This window comes from Bos taurus, chromosome 19, assembly GCF_002263795.3.
Source record: "Bos taurus isolate L1 Dominette 01449 registration number 42190680 breed Hereford chromosome 19, ARS-UCD2.0, whole genome shotgun sequence".
Lineage (NCBI taxonomy): Eukaryota > Metazoa > Chordata > Mammalia > Artiodactyla > Bovidae > Bos > Bos taurus.
Window position 1 is genome coordinate 49,803,216 of NC_037346.1, and position 17,773 is coordinate 49,820,988.

At 48.8% G+C, this 17,773-nt stretch overlaps 1 protein-coding gene and 1 non-coding gene across 6 annotated transcripts in view; both read right to left on the bottom strand.

The window, feature by feature from the left end:
• The window catches only part of TBCD (tubulin folding cofactor D), a 148,305-nt gene that overhangs the window by 34,757 nt on the left and 95,775 nt on the right, over positions 1-17,773 (bottom strand). For all 5 annotated transcript variants that reach the window (XM_010816446.4, NM_174194.2, XM_010816445.4 and 2 more), the window contains 6 exon segments: positions 15,164-15,193; positions 12,189-12,274; positions 6,176-6,256; positions 2,568-2,641; positions 997-1,114; positions 334-394 (listed from right to left, as the gene is read on the bottom strand). In XM_010816446.4, the coding sequence (XP_010814748.1) occupies positions 334-394; positions 997-1,114; positions 2,568-2,641; positions 6,176-6,256; positions 12,189-12,274; positions 15,164-15,193 (450 nt within the window).
• Positions 488-548, bottom strand: MIR2344 (microRNA mir-2344). Its single transcript, NR_031284.1, has one exon. It is a non-coding gene; the product is annotated as a microRNA mir-2344 (primary transcript).

Consider the following 17,773-nt stretch of genomic DNA (forward strand, 5'->3'; position numbering starts at 1 on the left):
CAGACGGGGAGCTTCCCCCGTGGGGGTAAAGCTGGGGGCGCAGGGCCTTCTGTGAGCCACCACCCACCCACCATCCCGCGAGAATGCCCGGATCGAGCAGGGCGGCCAGGCAGTGCAGCAGGACCAGACGAGAGGCAGGCACTCTCTGCCAGGCCCAGCGGGGGACACTTGGCCACACAGGAGAGCCTGAGCTCACCCCCAGGGTTCGTGCCCAAAGCCCCAGGACCGACTCCAGGCTGTACTTGGAGCTGAGGAGCGGGAAGGGCGTGGGGGCAGGGAGGCCCCCAGGCACCAGGAGACCGAGGAGGGGGCGCCCCGGCGGCTCACACTGACCTGCTGGTGGATCTGCTTCAGGCCATGCATGGCCTTCTCGTCCAGGAAGTCCGAGACGGGCCTGCAGGAATTCAAACACGGCATGTGAGGACCATGGTTTTGAGTCTGGGGCGGGGGGCTTGAAATTCCCAGGAGCCCTGGGGAGAGAAGTAGGGTCAACTCAGATCCGCCATCATCGTGCCCCCAGGGAACCACCTCGAGGGACAGGAATCGACTTTATATAACACAGTTTTCCTCAAGGTGGAGTTCAGGAGCCATGGCACAGACATCATAGTGTGTGGTGAGCTGTGTCTCTGAGGAAAAGTCAGTCAGAAAGTAAGAAGATGGAGCAGCTGCTTCACAAAACATTCTCGACGTTCAGACGTTCTCAGCCACCCCATACTGCGTCTGTTGTTATTTATACCAACTGCACCAACAGAAGAAGCTCCTGGTTCAAACTTTTATATCCTCTAGTATTTTACATTATTCAAAGTGACAAACGAACACAGAATACTGAATACACGGCTACTCCACACCAAGTCTGGAAAACATGTCTTTGCTTTACAATTTGTTTAAATCTCGGAAAGAACGAGGTGACAAGAGAAGCCCAGTGAGGTGGGATCCCCTAGAGAGGACAGGGGACCGCTGACAGATGTTGTCAGGTGCAAATGAAGGGGCTCCTACCTGCCCTGCTGCGTGGCCAGCGTGTGCAGGCTGCGGGCGACCTCTGCGCAGGCGAGCACGGCCCCGTGCCGAGTGTGCAGGTCTGGACTCTGTGTCATCGACAGCAGACGCGGGAACACTGCCAGGACACAGCGGGAGAGGCACACGGGGTGACTGTCAGACGCGCGGGTTCAGGATCCAGGGGAGAATGCACCCGCTCAGTTCTGTCATTACCTCACAACCAGGGCGAAACTAAGGCCTCCGACACGCCGAACCCCATCAGCAGATGCATGAGCAGGGAGGACGAATGTGACTTAAGAGGACACTTGTCCCAAATAGCACACATCTCCGGGGCCCCAGACACAGGGTGGTGACTCAGGGTGAGGACAGACAGCAGGGAAGAAGGAAAACAGAGTGTTTTCCAGGTCCTTCCTATTGTTCAGGGACCCCCACGGCTGTGCTGGGGGGCAGCGAGGACAGAGGCTGGGCTGTAGAACCCTTCAGCCAACACATGTTGGCTCAGCCAGGAGTTCCCTCCTTGCTGCTCAGAGCAGAGAAAACCTCGGAGCCTGTGCTCTGGGGACAGAAAGCAGGACCAGAGTCCCTGCAGCCTGGCCGGGAGTACAGATGAGGAGTCACAACCAGGACAGAGGCTCTGTCCTTCCAGCCCCACCAGCCAGGGAAAGCATGGTCACAGCCCTGCAGAGGCCGTGGACGTCAACAGCATCCTTGCTGGGAGGGGGCCGTCACGGGCACTCAGATGTGGCAGTGGTCAGTGTTTAAGAATCCTAGAGCAGTCAGCACTCCTGAACTGGGAAGAAAGTGTCCCCTTCATTCAGGCAGCAGGATCAGCATCAAAGGAAAGTAAACACCAGGAGAGATTTCTGACATTAATTAAGAGACCACGAAGGACCTTCACAGGCCCCAAGTCCTCATGTAAAATCCTAGAGTGTCTGCATAAAATCAGTAACTCCAACTGAACAACTGTAATCCAACAACAGTCACTTCTCTAATAAACGTCAGTGGGAATAAGTACAAATCGAAGAAACCTATGTATTGTTTCCTGAATTGAAATCAGATGCCTACTGATTCCAAATAGAAAAGCCATGATGGAACAAATACAGGGTCTTTTCTTAACGATAAGGGCATGTCATTAACTCAGACTGGCCGTCTTGTTCCTGAGTAGAGCACACTCAGGCCCAGCCCAGGAAGTCAGCAAGTCCCCCGCAGCCCCAGGGAGGCAGCTCACTGTTTTGTGTGTTATATTATGAGCTGCTTCACTTGTTTCAAGGCTCATCCTGAAACGCACACAGTGCACAGCAGATCCTCCACTCTGGCTGGGATGGCAGAGGAATGAGCCCTGGGGCTCCCGGGGACACGCACACCTCAGTGCTCACAGCGCCTGTGCTCCCAGAGGCTGCGGCGCCTGGTTTGTGTTCTGTCCCCAACGAAGCACAGACCAGCTCTTCACACCCTTCCCAGCAAGAGAGAGAGACCCTCAGGTCTTAACATCAGCGTTCTGCTGGGTGTGTGTGCGTGTGTCTGTAGCGCACACCCTTGTGCACGTGTGAGGGCATGTGGGCAGCACCTACCTTCGCGGGCGGTGTGCTCGGGCGCTCGCTGCGCCAGGTTCCGCAGCGCCTTGGCGGACAGCTCCCTGATGGTCCTGGGGGCGGGGCAGACAACACTGTTAGTCCTGCAGGCTGAGGAGTCTGGCTTTCACTCAGAACAGTGTGCGGGAGCTGTCTCCTGGCCACTTAGCCAAACACTATGAGAAAAGATACAAATAAACTAGCAAATAAGAACCTCTGTTCCTAAATGAGGGAGACAGCCTTCACCAAGAGGCGGCACTACATGCAAGCCTGCCATCTGCGTGGCGCTGGATGGCCACGTGGGTCTAACCTCCTGCACCCCGAGGGACACAGCGGACAGCAGTACCGGGAGTCTGGGCAACACCACTGGGAAGATCACAGGCGGAACGAGGGAAGTTCCAGTGGCTCAAGCTAATACACAGGAGGTGCACATCACATCAGTGCAAACATCTCCAATCAAGGCACAGTTGGTACGTTCTCAGCACACAACAGGACGACCCCAAGACTGGGTAAAAAGCCAAGCCTGCCAGGGGCCGGACAGGCTCTGATCAAACTCAGAGGGCCACTTGTGAGACGGATGCCCGCCTCCATGCACGCCCCCCAGCCCCATCCCAGCAGTGATCTTCCCAATTAGTGCACTTTGAAGATAAGCTTTCTGTATTTAAAAATAATATTATTTATCATCTAAATGTCAGACCTCATTTATAAAACTCTTAGGAAAAAAGCATAAGGGGAAAGCTTCATGACATTATATTTGGCAATGTTTTTCTTGCCAAATCTAAACTTTTTTAGATCTTTTTCTAAAATGTTTTCCAACACCAAAAGCACAGGCAAAGGAAAAACTATATACACTGACAACAGGTCAACTGATTATAGATAAACCGGACTGTGTTCAAATCTAAAACTTCCGAGTATCACAGCATACAATCAACAGAGAGAAAAGGCAACTTACAGAACGGGAGAAAATACTTGCAAATCATGTATCTGATAAGGGACTAACATCCAGAATATATAAAGAACTCTTAAACCCAACAACAACGAAAACGAAGTAACCCATAAAGATCAACACGTTAGAAAAAAGCAGAAGGTAACAAGTACTGGTGAGGATTTGCACAAACTGAAATCCTTGTGCGTTGGTATTGGGAATGTTAAATGGTACAACCATTACGAAAAACTATGGATCCCACTTCTGGGTATATACCCCCAAAACAGAGAGCAGGGTCTCAAAGAGATATTTATACATCCATATTCATAGCAGCATTACTCACAACAGCTGAAATGTGGAAGCAACCCAAGGATGATGGATAAAGAAAATGTGGCAAGTATACAGAATGGACTCCTGCTTGGTCTTATAAAGGAAGGAGATTTTGACACAGGCTACAGCATGGATGAACCCTGAAGGATGTTATGTGGAGTGAAACCTGCTGGGCACCAAAGGACAAATCCTGCAGGCTTCCACATGAGATTCCTACAAGATTCATATCCACAGAGACAAACAGGGTTGCCACAGGGAGGGGAGTCAGTGATTAATGGGTATGGAGTTTCAGTTCTGCAAAGATGAAAAGGTTCTGGAGACTGGTTGCACAGAAAGGGGAATGTACTTAACTGAACACGAAAAGTGATTAAGACATTAAGATAAATATTATGTGCATATTACCAAAGTCAAAATTTTTTAATTATGTTTATCTTGATACATACATTATTTGCGGTATGGCCAAGTATCAGAAAATGTTTTTTTTTTTTTTTAATTGAAGCACAGTTGACTTACAATGTTGTGTTTATTTTTGCTGTATAGCAAAGTGACTCGGTTATACGTATGTATTCTTTTTCATATTCTTTTCCATCATGGTTTATCAGGATATTAAATATAGTTTCCTGTGCTACACAGTAAGACATTGCTGTTTATCAAAAAATGTTTAAAAAGAAACCCAAAACACTGGACAATACCTTTCAAAAGTATATACTATTAGAAGTATAACAGGATACCTACACTAGTGAAGAATTCTGCAAGGCCCCCCATTTTCCAATAGCCATGTATTCACAGGAAATTGAAGAGATCCCGTTTATCAACTTTTAGCTCATATCTCTTTATGGATATAATCTAGGCCAAAAACAGAGAAAGGCAGAACTATCTCCGCCTCTGAAGAATCATTTAAAAATTAGGCATAATCTTGTTCCATGAATCCTACCATTTGAAAAAAGTCTGAGCAGGTATTACCATGAGGACCTTCAGATCTGACTGCAGTTATCCTTCCATTCATGAATCCTGGAAATTTCAGGTTTTTAGAGCTTATACTAAAAAGAATACTTCCACAAAGAATGTTTTAAATAAAATTAACAATTTAAAAAATGAGGAAAAAACAGAAACCACATAGTAAAATGACAAGTGTAAATTAAATGACACGGATAACCACATCAGATGTGAAAAGTCTAAAGCCCTCAAATAAAAGGCACTGGTCGCCAGGCTCAATGTAAAGGAAGGACCGTCTGCCGTCCCCCTACAGACAGACAGGGGTGCGAGGTGACGGGGGCTGTGACAGGCCTCTTTTTGTAAGGCCCAAGCTTAGAATGGTTTTCATATCTTTAAAGGATTTTATAAAGACCAAAAAACAATAAAATACATGGGACAATGACCCAAAATATTACTCTCTGGCCCTTACAAGAAAAAGCTTGGCAACCCTTAAGCTATAATCATATCAAATTACACTTTAAGATAAGAAATCTAACATGAAACAAAAAGAGACAATACATTTGGAAGATACCAAAAAAGTTAGAAATGTATATGCACCTAACCAGAGAGTCTCACCCAAAATACACGAAGGAAAAAAGACAGAATTGAAAAAAGAAATAAACATTTCAACAACAGCTGGAGATTTCAATGGCTAAAAAGTTTAGTTTAACACCATGGGTGACATAGTTGCAATTTTGGTTTTATATGTCCTACTGACCACAAGCAACAGCCACTATAAGCTGGGATTCCAGATGTAGAACCTGGAGAAGCTCCTTACACACACAGGCGTCTGTGTCCCTCAGACCTCGGCCTGAGTGCCGGCAGCTACACAGAGCTTTCCAAGAGAAAATAAGCTGTTTTCCCAGAGGTGCTGACAGCAGCGCTGATAACCCGCTCTGGGTCATACAATGGCCCTCCCCATTGGACGGACACGTTTAACTGCTGGGAAATGCGAAGACACCTTGAAACTGCCCCGTAATCAGGAAAAAGCAAAGGCCTGCCTGGCTCCAGGAAGGATGGAGGAGACGGCTAAGCGGCCAAATGGAGCAGATGTGAGGTGGGAGGCCGTGGCCATAGAGGGGTGAGTGGATCTCACAGCCCAAGTTCCCTGCCCTCATGACATGGGAATGTTTACACACCCAGCACATGTCACTGAAGTCTCCAGAAGTAAAGCTGGAGGTAGACCATTAACCAACACATCAGGTGTGAAGAGTGGAGCTTACATTACTTCTCAAGTGTTACTTCAAAAATACGAAATCTATAATCAAAAAACATATCAAAGGCTTACGAGCTCAATTTAATCTCTCCCTTGGGAAATAATATGAATTCTTATTTGACAGATAAATTACTTCGGCAAACACAAAAACACAAAACCTACCCGTCCCAGTGGCCGACCTTCATGGTGACCAGGTGCTCTATCATGGGTTGCGTGTACTCAGGAAAGCCGGCAATAAACATGCTGGAAAAAACAATGTGCAGAGACGGTGAGAATGTGCAGGAAGAGGCACTCACACACTGCTTCTGCGAACATGAGGCGATAGATATAACCACTTTCAAAAACTGTTTGGCAGTTTCCTATAAATCTTTTAACTTTCCTATAAATCCCCTTTTAAGTATTTATCTAAAAGAAATGAAGATATAAATCCACAAAAAGACTTCTAAATACATAAAGACTTCAAGCAGCTTCATTCATCAGAGCCCCAAAGAGAAAACACCCTAAATGTCTGTCTATAACAGGAGGACTAACACATAGATGGCAACAGTGGCAGACTCAAGACAGCTCAGCAATAAAGAGGAACGAGCTACACACACGCGCACAGGAAGTGTGACTCTCTGAAACCACTGTGCTGAGAGAAGCCAGGTCCAAGAATCTGTTCTTTCTGATTCCACTTGTGCGACATTCTACAAAAGGCATCAGTGAGCTACGGTGATGGGCAGAGCAGCACCTGGGGCCAAAGAGCTGAGCTCCTCACATGTCAGTGACAGTGCTGGCCACCAAGTGTGCAGGCTGCCAGAGCTCCCTGAACTGTACGCTTCATGTGAGGACAGCTGATGAAGTGTAATTATGCCTTAAAAATGAAAGTTCCATCTGAAAATACCATAGGAGAACTTCTAAAAATAGTTTCCAAGTGGGACACGCCTTTCTAATTATGACTCAAAACCCAGGAGCCAAAAAAAGAAGAAATTGGTACCTTCAAAATACTCAACCAAAGGAGAAAAATGCTGCCGGGAAAAACACACCATAAAACAAAAAAATATCTGCAACTGCTATCACAAACAAGAGACTTCTGTAACATGGAGTATTTCCAAATCAATAATATCATCACCTAGGAGAAAAATCACTCAAGTTTATAGAAAAGATACAGCTCAAACATTCAGTGTCATTCAATGGGAAACAGAAAGAAAAATTTGTCCAAAGTTTTTGGCAAACTGCCAAAATCAGGGTTTTATAGCTACCACTGGAAGGATCTAGAAGCACCCAGAAACTGCTGGGGACAGCATCTTGGCACAGCCTCTGGAGACAGCAAGTGGCACTGCCCAGGAAACTGAAAACGAATATCCGTTGGTTCAGCAGTTCCACTTCTACTGATTCACTCAGATATAACTACACAGGTGAGAATATACACAAGAATATTCACTCCACATTGTTCATAACAGCAGAAGACAGAAGCCAATGGCCAGGAGGGGGAGACCTACAGGTCACACTCCACATAAAGATATGGAAGGCTCTCCAAGACGCAGGACGTCACAGGCAGCAAACGGCGTCCAGGCTCTGCTGTGACGGCACACGCGCAGAGCTGCTCCTTACTACTGACAGCCAACTTGATTACTACAGGCTGACCTCGTCTTATTGTACTCCACAGACACTGCATATTTTACAAATTGAAGATACATGGCAGCCCTGCATTGAACAAATCAGCACCATTTTCCAGCAGCATTTGCTCACTTTGTGTGTGACATTTTGGTAATCTTTGCAACATTTCAAACTTTTTTTTCAATATTATTATATGTGTTATGGTGATCTGTGAACAGTGATGGCTCATGTTATTATGACTTGCTGAAAGCTCAGATGATGGTTAGCAGTGTTTGGCAATAAAGCATTTTTAAATTAAAGCATGTACATTGTTTTTATAGACACCTAACTATTACCCCCTAACAGATTACAGATTTGTGTTAAGATACCTCTCATATGCAGTAGGAAACCAAAAAATTCATGTGACTCACTTTAACGCAATGCTCGCTTTCTTCAGCGGTCTGCCTGGAGCCCACAGTATCCCCGCGGCGTGCCTGTATCTGGCCAATCCTCTGTGGGTGAGCACTTGAGTGGCTCCCACCTTGGGCACCGTGTGCCACTGCTCAGCATGGACAAAAGGAAGTCAATACGCCCACAGACATGAGCCAAAGCTCTCTACAAGACACAGGAACTGGGGGTCAACAAGGACCCCCAGGGTAGAACCAGGTGCCTCAGAGGAGAGGGGAGATGCCCTGGTTTTCCCTAAACAACTCCTGCACCTTCTGAATTTTATACCATGCACATGTATTACTTACTCAAAAAAACGCACCTTTATACTTAATGCCTCTAAAACACCAACTGCTTACACATACTGTCTGAACCGGCCACACCACCTACATGCCCCACTGTGGACTTGTCCATCAGCCATGTGTCACACCTGTCCATCACCCATGTGTTACACCTGTCCATCAGCCATGTGTCATCCAAATACAGTGGACGACACAGAAGGCCAAGACGGGGGAACGGGATTTTACCCAAACCCTGTGTGGGCACAGTGCATGCACAGGTGAACACGGGTGCCAGGTGGGCATGCCTGTGCTACAAGGCATGAGCTCTGGGAGAATCAAGTCAGGGAAAATCTGTGCTCCGGGCATGAGAGAAAGAAAAGCAGAGGCTTCTCCAGCAGCGAGCTGGATTGAGAGCCCCTCTAAAAATGAAGAAATCACTTAAGCGAGAGTCAGAAGAAAACAGAAAAGTCAGGACAGTCAAAGCTGTCAGAAATGGAGTCAAGATGTGACTTCTGGTCCCACATAACCTATGGGGCCCTGGTCCCACCCAACAAACAGACCCAACCCAGGCCAGCAACCTGGAGGTCCCAGAGAAGTGGGCAGACAAACCAGCAGCCTCACAGGAAGAACCAGACAGGGGCTGGCCACCTGAATTCTAGTCTGAGCTCAGGCACTAACTAGCAGCTGACCTCGGAGAAGACGCACTGCCGGAGCCACCAGCCCAGGCGGCGCTCAGCACTTACAGGGACTCAGGCACGGAGGCCAAGTGCAAACTACGAGGGGCATCCACCACAAGGCGAGGACCACAGGGAGGAGAGCCAGGGAGGGTGTGCGACCCACTAGGAGCCAGGAGGCAGGGTGGGGCTGTGACAAAGAGAAAGCATTCCGTCCTGCACTCAGACAAGTGACAGGTGGTCATGGAGGCTCTGCAAGTGTACAGGACAGTGAGAGCGGGGCTACGGTGACAACTGAGCTGACACGCAGAGGGAATGTTTGAGGGTTGTTAGGAAGGAAGGAGTGACAGAACTAGGTCACCAACTGGACATGAGGAACGAGAGAAGGAGAAGCAAAACTGAGCTGATGATGTGGACAGCACCATGTTCACTGAGTTAGGAAGTAAGAGGGAAAGTTTACTCTGGGGCTTCCTTAGTTTGAAGCATTTACGGGACAGGAACATGCAAAACGACTAGAAAGCAAACCACTAGAAAGCAAAATATAACAAAATCCATCTTTAGAAGGATGCACAGTGCTGTGGTGCCAGCGATATGTTAACGAAGTTTACAACTGCATGAAGACAAAACCAACAAACAGTGCTCACAACTGCTCGTTACGCTACAGCAGAAAATAGCTGGGCAGAGAGAAGCACCGCCCGGACGCGCGCATCCGAAGTCAAGAGCCTCAAACGGCCACCGGCTGGTGAGCAGGGGACAAGCCCGCGCAGGGGACTAGCACTGCAGCACTGAGGGGTGGTGACACACGGTGACAGGACCCACGCACCACGCGCCTGTCCTACATGCTCTAGAAAGGCCAACCCCCAGCGACAGAAGGCAACTCAGAGGCCGTCAGGGCCTGGGTTTGAGGGAACTTTCCGGAGTGACAGAAACATTCCCCGTGTTGACTGCAGAGATGATTATGTACCTGCCAAAGCTCACTTTTTAAACTGGTGAATTTTACTGTATGCAAATCAGGAGGAGTGTCCACGTGCGTGCTCAGTACGGTCTGACTCTTTTAGACCCCACTGAATTCTAGGCTCCAGGCTTCTCTGCCCGTGGGATTTCCCAGGCAAAAACACTAGAATGCATCGCCATCTCCTACTCCAGGGATCTTTCAGACCCAGGGACTGAACCCGCCTCCCGTGTCTCCTGCACCAGCAGGCAGATTCTCAGCCACTGGAGGAGGGGCACCCGGAGACGGAGCCAGGTCTCTCGCCATCTGCGCTCTGGTGGCAGAGATCTGTGCCCGCCAACACTGCTCGGAATCTACTCGTTAAACACGAGCGATCTGCGTGTCATCAGTACATGACAAAGCTGAGTCAAAGGAGAGGCAAGACGATGTCAGTCTCCCCACCTGATGGTCCTCGTCCGCAATTCTGCGTCAGACTCCCCCATCTCCAGGAGAACCATCCACACACCAGCCCATACATCCGCTCAAGATGTGCCATGAGCCCCTCATGTTTGGTGAAGCTGAACTCCAGACCTTCCCCAAAACCCAAGGCATTGTCTCCCTCACTGGTACCCCCAACACCCCAATTCTCCTGGTGACCCAACTCCTGCACCCTAGCCGTCTCCTGACCATGTCTCCCCCCACCTCAGGAGGGGCCCTGACCTTCCCCTGACTGTCCCCCACCTCAGGAGGGGCCCTGTCTCCTTGCTTCCAGTTACCAAAACGTTAACTACAGTGATATGTTCAAAATGCAGATTTGACCATCAAACCTCATTCCCTGACCTGAGGACAACTCAAGGACCACTGTGGCTCAGAAGCCCCACCCCGCCAGGCCGGGCCCTGCTCTGTGGACTCTTTCCTGCAGGGCTGTCCCCCTAGCCCCACCAGGCTCCTCTGGCATAGGACCCTGGGTGTCAGCCCTGCGTTGGGGCAAGAGGAGAGCTTCCCCAAAGCGCCCTATGGTAATGGGGTGCAGCCATAGCCCCCTGGTCCATGACTGCTGGACCCATCTGCACAAACTGCCTCTTATCCAGGCGAGTGTGCAGAACCCTCTGTAAAAAAAGACAGACCCCAAGCCAGCCCATCTATGAAAAGCAGACCAACTAAGAGACCTCAGCCACAAGAAAAGCATGCCAAGGCCAAATGTTCCAAGTTTTTAGCCAGGAAACTTGGTCAAAGGTGGGAGATTCTCCATGTATAATACATGTTCAAAGATTAACAATCAAAGAAAACAGAAGTAAAACAGGAAAGAACTGATAAGGCAAAGAAGGCCATTAAATGCTGAGGAAAGGTGGAAAGGATGCTAAAAATACAGAGTCTGTTTGGACAAAGATTGTTTCTGGGAAAGAGGCCAAATGCTACATCTTTTTTAAAAAAAAATCTGTCCATGCAGGTTGTGGAGAAATGTAGTTTCTGCACGGTACGCACAGCAGGGGTGTTGGGGAATTTATCCTTCAGACACATAACGGGTAACAATTTAAAAAGGCACTGGTGTGCTTCCTCTCCCAATTTAAGGCAAATAAGTCACTTCATGAAATCATGCCCATCCTGTACTAGTGTTGCAATGGGTTAATTAACTGGACTCCCTGCCCCACGACTTAGTACGCTTTGATGCGATTTCTGTAAAACTGCAGTTAGGGATGTTAAATATTTATTCCTTGACCTGATTGCTCAAATACCTCTGTTTTACTCATAAAGAAGCTAGAGATAACTTCCACTGGGGAAACACTGCTTCATTGAAACAATAAAGGAACAGTCACTTTCAATCTGAGGGTTTATTCTGAGAAGCTCCCCAGCGGAGCAGTGGCCACACAGAAAGCAACACACGGTTCTGGCTCCTGGCTGTTCCCTGTAAAAGACCATGCTCTCAACGAAATAGTGGTTTAAGAGAAAAATCACCACCACAGCAGTGCTCCTCAAACCATTAACACCTCTTTAAAAGGTGAGCACCCCCTTCTCCAGGCCACCCTCGATGTGCTACTGTCCTCCTTTGGATTCTTTCGTATTTTGTTAAGTTTTATGTAAACAGACTCATACACTAGGCACTCTGTCCCATCAATGAGAAAAAAACCTTTTAAAACAGTTTTCAATCTTTTCACACATAAATTTACTTTCAATGGATCTTCCAGGCTCAAGAGACCAAATGGTGGAAACTGATCTGTGATTCAAAGAAAACACTGTATTTTACGATGACTATTAAAACTTACCTTATAACCAGGAAACAGTTAGATCTGTTACCAACAGCAAAGTAGTCAGCCGTGGTCAAAATATCGATCCCATGAGGGAAAGTACCCTAACAAAAAAATGGGGGAAAAAAAAGAGACGAAAATTATTTCAATGAATAAAAAAGGCATTTTCAAAGTTTGATAACCATATGCACATGAGTTAGGCTTATAAACAAACTGAGAAGTGCCGGGGAACGCAGACTTGGTTACTAAACTGACAGCTAAAACTACACGCCTTTACCAAGCTCACCCAAGGACTTTCAAGTCAAGGACTACTGACTGCCTCTCCGAGCGAGGCTGGACACTGTGCTAAAATTATTTGAAGCACTTAAATAAAATTTTTTCCTAACAATACTAGCATTTCAACTTTGAAATACTCTAAGAGCCGTTTCTCTAAACCACACACCACAGAAAGACATCAGATTTCAGCAGAACTCAAGTTCAGATTTCATTCCACCAGTTCCCCTCCAGCCAGAAGGACCCCAGAACCCCTGAGGGGGGCTGGCACCTGCCTGGGTTGTGAATCCTGGACAGGAGCCCACCCCCACAGCTGGTGGGAGAATGAGCAAGACAAAAACTGGGAGGTCACCTGTGGGGGCCTGACAGCTGACACCCAGGACCAGACTCTGAAACAAGCAGTTGGGGGGGTGTGGTCAGGGACACTGGCCACACCCAGCCACACGTTCCCAGCCTAGGCCCAGGCCCCACCCCAAAGTCTGCAAGTTATTACTGATACCACTCTCTGGTGACAATACTTGAAAATCTGAAAACATGACAATACGTTTTCTAAAAGGACATAAATGACAAACCTGCAACCCAGGAGCGAATGCTGTGCTGTCACTAACCATGAGGGTGTGGGGAGGCCTGGGTCCCTGGCACCCTTCCTCACTCTGAGCAAGCCCTAGGCAGAGGGACCCATAAACCGCTAACCTTCCACACTCTCTTTTTGAGGGAGCCCCACACATGAAGAACTGAACTTGAAATCTGACTCTGAATTGTCAATGGACCTTGGCAATTTCGTCACGGATACGACCTCAGGATCAGAGGTCTGGTTCTCAAGTGAACCTAAAAGTCAATCCATCTCCCTACACAGCTCAGTGCAGAAGAGGGCCCCCCAACACCGCAGGGGCAACCGCACACCGGGCTGACTCCTGCTGGACCCCAGGCCACCCACACCAGCCTGAGGCCGAGTTAGATAGAGGCCCCTGTGGCTGCAGGAGGCGGCGGCGCCCTCTGCTCCACTGCGCAAGCCTGCCGCCTCCTGGCCAACGCTGAGACGCCTCCCGACGCCCCAGGGTCTCCTCGGGCCAGCCACCTTCCAGAGGCTGCTAGCTGCCGAGTGACCAGCTTTCTTTCTTCTAAGTTTTCGGGGTTCCAGGCAGACAGGACTAAGTGACACTCAAGCACACTGGGTCTCAGTCACCTCACAGCAATGGAAGAAAGGCTGAGCCCTTACTAGGTTCCTTCCTCAGAAAAGCACCCCCGAAGGATGCGGCGGCACCTCAGCAATCTCAGTGTAGCACAAATTCAAGTTCAAGCTGCGTGATTTGGTTCCCTCTACCTTTGGCAATGACTATGGAATTCAAGTCTTCGTTTGAAACCACCTTGGCATCAGTTTAGCTTTAACATTGCATTCAGAACTGGAGAGCTCACCTCAAGGCCCTAACCCCTCCACGTGCAGGGCCACAGTTCACAATACAGGCTACAGGACTCCCAGTTAACCCACCCTCCTCACTGCCCCTTGGCGGTTCTATGGCCTTCGATGGAAGGTGAGCAGGTCGGCTGCCTTCACAGACCTGGTCCAGCCTGAAGCCCCACTGATTCCTTTCCCGGCTCCACCCTAAGGGCTGGGGGACCCCTCCAACACCCGGGCCACATGGATGGAAGCACCTCTACATGCCCAGTACCCCAGGCTTCCAGGAGACCCTGCCACCGTGTACCAAACGCCTCCCTGTGGAAGCGGCAGCATCAGCCCTCTCACCCTGGTCCCTCCCTGTCAGCCCAGGAATGGCGAGTCAACCCAGAGGCCGTGGGCCCAGTGCTGCGAACACAGGCTCCGGTCCAACAGCAAGGCTGACCGTGCCGTGAGAACCCCGACGGACTCGGGGTCACCCAAGGCAACAGCTCTGCACACACAGTTTCTCCCAGATGTCCAGGCAGGAGTCTCAGAATCCCGTATTCATCCAAGTCTTCCCTCTCAAGGACAACCACCTCTCCCACCTACCCCCTCTCCTGCCCTCCCACCTGCCAAGCAGCCATTCTGCGTGGACTCCCCTCAGTCCTGCAGTCTGAACTGTGCCCCTCAACACCCCAAGGCCCATCACTGCTTGTCCCCAGTATCCTCACACCTGCAACTCACTCACCTCCAGCCCAGACCCCTCTCCTGGAGCCCCTCTCAACAGAGCTCAGCTTGGTATCTCCCCTAAGAAGACCTCTCCCCCATCTGCCACACGTCCAAGGGTGGTCATTGTCACATACAGTATGAATGACTTGGGGATAAATGCCACACTCCCAGCCCAGGCTGACCGGCGGTAAGAGATTCAGCAGCATGCTGCGTCAGGAGGGGCCGTGGGGCGCTGGCGTGAGGAAGCTGGCTCCTTCCACAATGGGGATAGGCAGAGCTCATGTCTCTGCCCCTGCCCAGCCAGGCTCCTCTGCCCAAACCCCTTCGGCGCCCAGGGGCAACTGCTGACATCAGAAGGGTCTCAGCAATGCACGAGGCACGGATTTCTGACGTTTATGAAAATTACACATTCAAGTTTCCTGTAAAACAGCTACTAATTGTTTAAAACTTGTGTCAACACTCACCGAGTTATGAGTAAACCTGTGGCCAGAGTCCCCCTGTGAAGCACTCACTTATTTTAGGTCAAGTCTTTATCCATGTCGGTGGCTCTACTATTTTTACTTCTACATCTACAGGAAGTTTTAGGAATGAAGATATTTAAAAGTAACCATACCTGTCGTCCCACATTCTCCTGGAAAGCAGCCTAAGGAAGAGAAACGCAAACAGAGTGGTGAGTTAGGCGTGCACTCGCTGGCCAGTGGTGATGGACGCGCAGCAAAGCCGGCGCAGAACAAATGAGCCACGACTTTATTTTTTTAAAATAAAGGTCTCATTGTTGGCCACTCAGAGCCTCAGGGGTGGTTTTATCTTTCTCTTTTTACATCCTGGTGTGCTCTCAAACCACAGGCTAAGAATTCAAGTTTATAAAATCTGCTAAGTGGCCGATGCTGACTTTCACACCAAAGCCTGATTCAAGGCCCTAGATATAGAAACAGGAATAAAGGCAAATCTATTAGGTGAACTAAAGGCCCAAAGCCCAAGTCATCTTACTGGGGAATCTGTGATGACAGCACATAGCGGGTGACACTGAGTGCCTGGCCTCCCCACGCCGCCTTCCCCAGGACTACAGTGGACACGCTCCACATCCCGCTCACAGGCCCAGCGCGGGACTGCTCAGAAGGTCCAGACCCTCACTTAGAATGAGGTGTCCTCGGATGGACCTTCTTGTTTGTCGTTTAGTCACTCAGTCGTGTCCGACTCTTTGTGACCCCATGACTGTAGCACACCAGGTTTCCCTGTCCTTCAGGGACCTTCTCGCCACCAGCTATCAATGCACACAGTGCAACCTCATTGCCACGTGCCATCCACCAGACACAGGCCAAAGAGCACAGGTCAGGTGGCCAGTGGCTTCAGGGAGCTCCTGGGAGGCACAAACCTGCTTACAGACACAGGCTGAATGCCTGGAGCGGGAGCATCCTGGGAATGAGGTCATAACCTCCAGGACTTTCATCTCACGCACACCATCACCATCCCCTGGGAGTGCTGGGAGGAGCACGCCTAGTCGTGCACAAGGAATCAAGACAACAGAACACAAAGACCCCACATAACGTTTAAATGGGCGCCCAAAACCTCCCGCACGTGACAGAGGAAAGCAAAAACTTGGCTGTCTCCAAGACCAAGCATTCGCCGGCCTCAGGGAGGTACAGCTAGAACCGCCCTTCCCTGAGGGCCCTCGGGCAGCTTTCACACTGGGAGCAGGGAGACCGGACTTTTGCTATGTACCATTTTTCAGCTTTCACAATAAATTCATTAAAGAAAAAAAAAAAAAAAAATGAAACCAACGAAAAGGCGATGAAAAAAAGATACAATGTCAATTTATGTAACATGCCTACTATACAGGTGACATCGTTTAAAAGATAAAAAAGTACAAGATTTATAGGAGAAAGCACGAGCCCTAAAATGGTGACACAATTTGGGGGGGGGGGGGAAGGAAATTAGAGGACTCACTCTATCCAGTATTAGGGTTACTATGGAGCCGTGGTAACCCAGACAGAAAGACAGACATAGACCAATGGGACAGAACAGGGAAAACCTTTAGGATCGAGAGCTAGGCAACGAATTCTCAGATTCTCAGACTTGACACCAGAAACATGATCCATAAAAGAAAACAGTAGTGAGTTGGATCTCATCAAAATTAAGACTCTTGTTGTTGTGAAGACTTGTAAAGAGGATGAACGGAAACCCACAGACTGGTAAGAAGAACACGCAAACCACTTGCCCAAGAAAGGACTCGTATCTGGAATACAGAGACTCCCAAATTCAACAAAAAACAAACAACCCAGTAAAAAAGGGAGGCAAAAGACTTTGTTGGAGCTGAAGGCAGGCCACCCAAGCCACATATTGTTATATGAGTTAAAGTTACTTGACAAATGGCCAGTGGGGGGGATGGTATTTAAAACACCCCAACTCTGAAAGCAAGAATAAATGTCTCATGTGAGGGTACATTCCCCATTTCAGGAGGCAAGAAAGCACCCTCATCACCAGTTACAGAAATAAATCTTGTCACTCCTTCACCAGCCCCTTCTGTTAAATCTTCCCAAATAACCGTTTCTTTGTCCAAAAATGATATATAAACAGCCTGCTTTGGTCACTTCAGGGGGCCCATTTTATGAGACCGCCGTGTGTACGAATTAACTCGTTTTTTCCCCTGTTAATCTGTCTGGTGTCACTTTAATCACTAGACCGACCAAAAGCACACAAGGAGCACTGGTGGTTAAACATCACAAACCAGCATCTCACTGAAGAGGATACAGGTGGTAAATACCACACGAAAAGATGCTCAACATCCCCAGCATCACCATGAGAGAAATGCAAATTAAAGCCATGGTGAGCTATCACCACACAGCTCAGCAAAGTAACTAACACAAAAATAATGACACCACCAAATGCTGCGGAGGCCGCAGAAAAACCGACCACTGACAGATGACGGAGGGCGCGCTTACAGTGGTGCAGCCCCTCTGGAAAACAGCAAGGCCCTTCCGTGCAGATCTAAACGTGCAACTACCATATGCCCCCCAAATCCTACTCTTGGCATTTGTCCCAGAGAAATAGAAATTGTATTCACACGAAAACCTGTACATAAATGGTCACAGCAGCTTAATTCTTAACAGTTCCAAAGCAGAAACAACCCAGAGGCCCAAGAGCAGATGAACAACACAGGCAGCTGTGCACAGCCAGACAGGGAACGCAACTCAGCCAGGGGTGGGCCGGAAGCAGGGGCTGC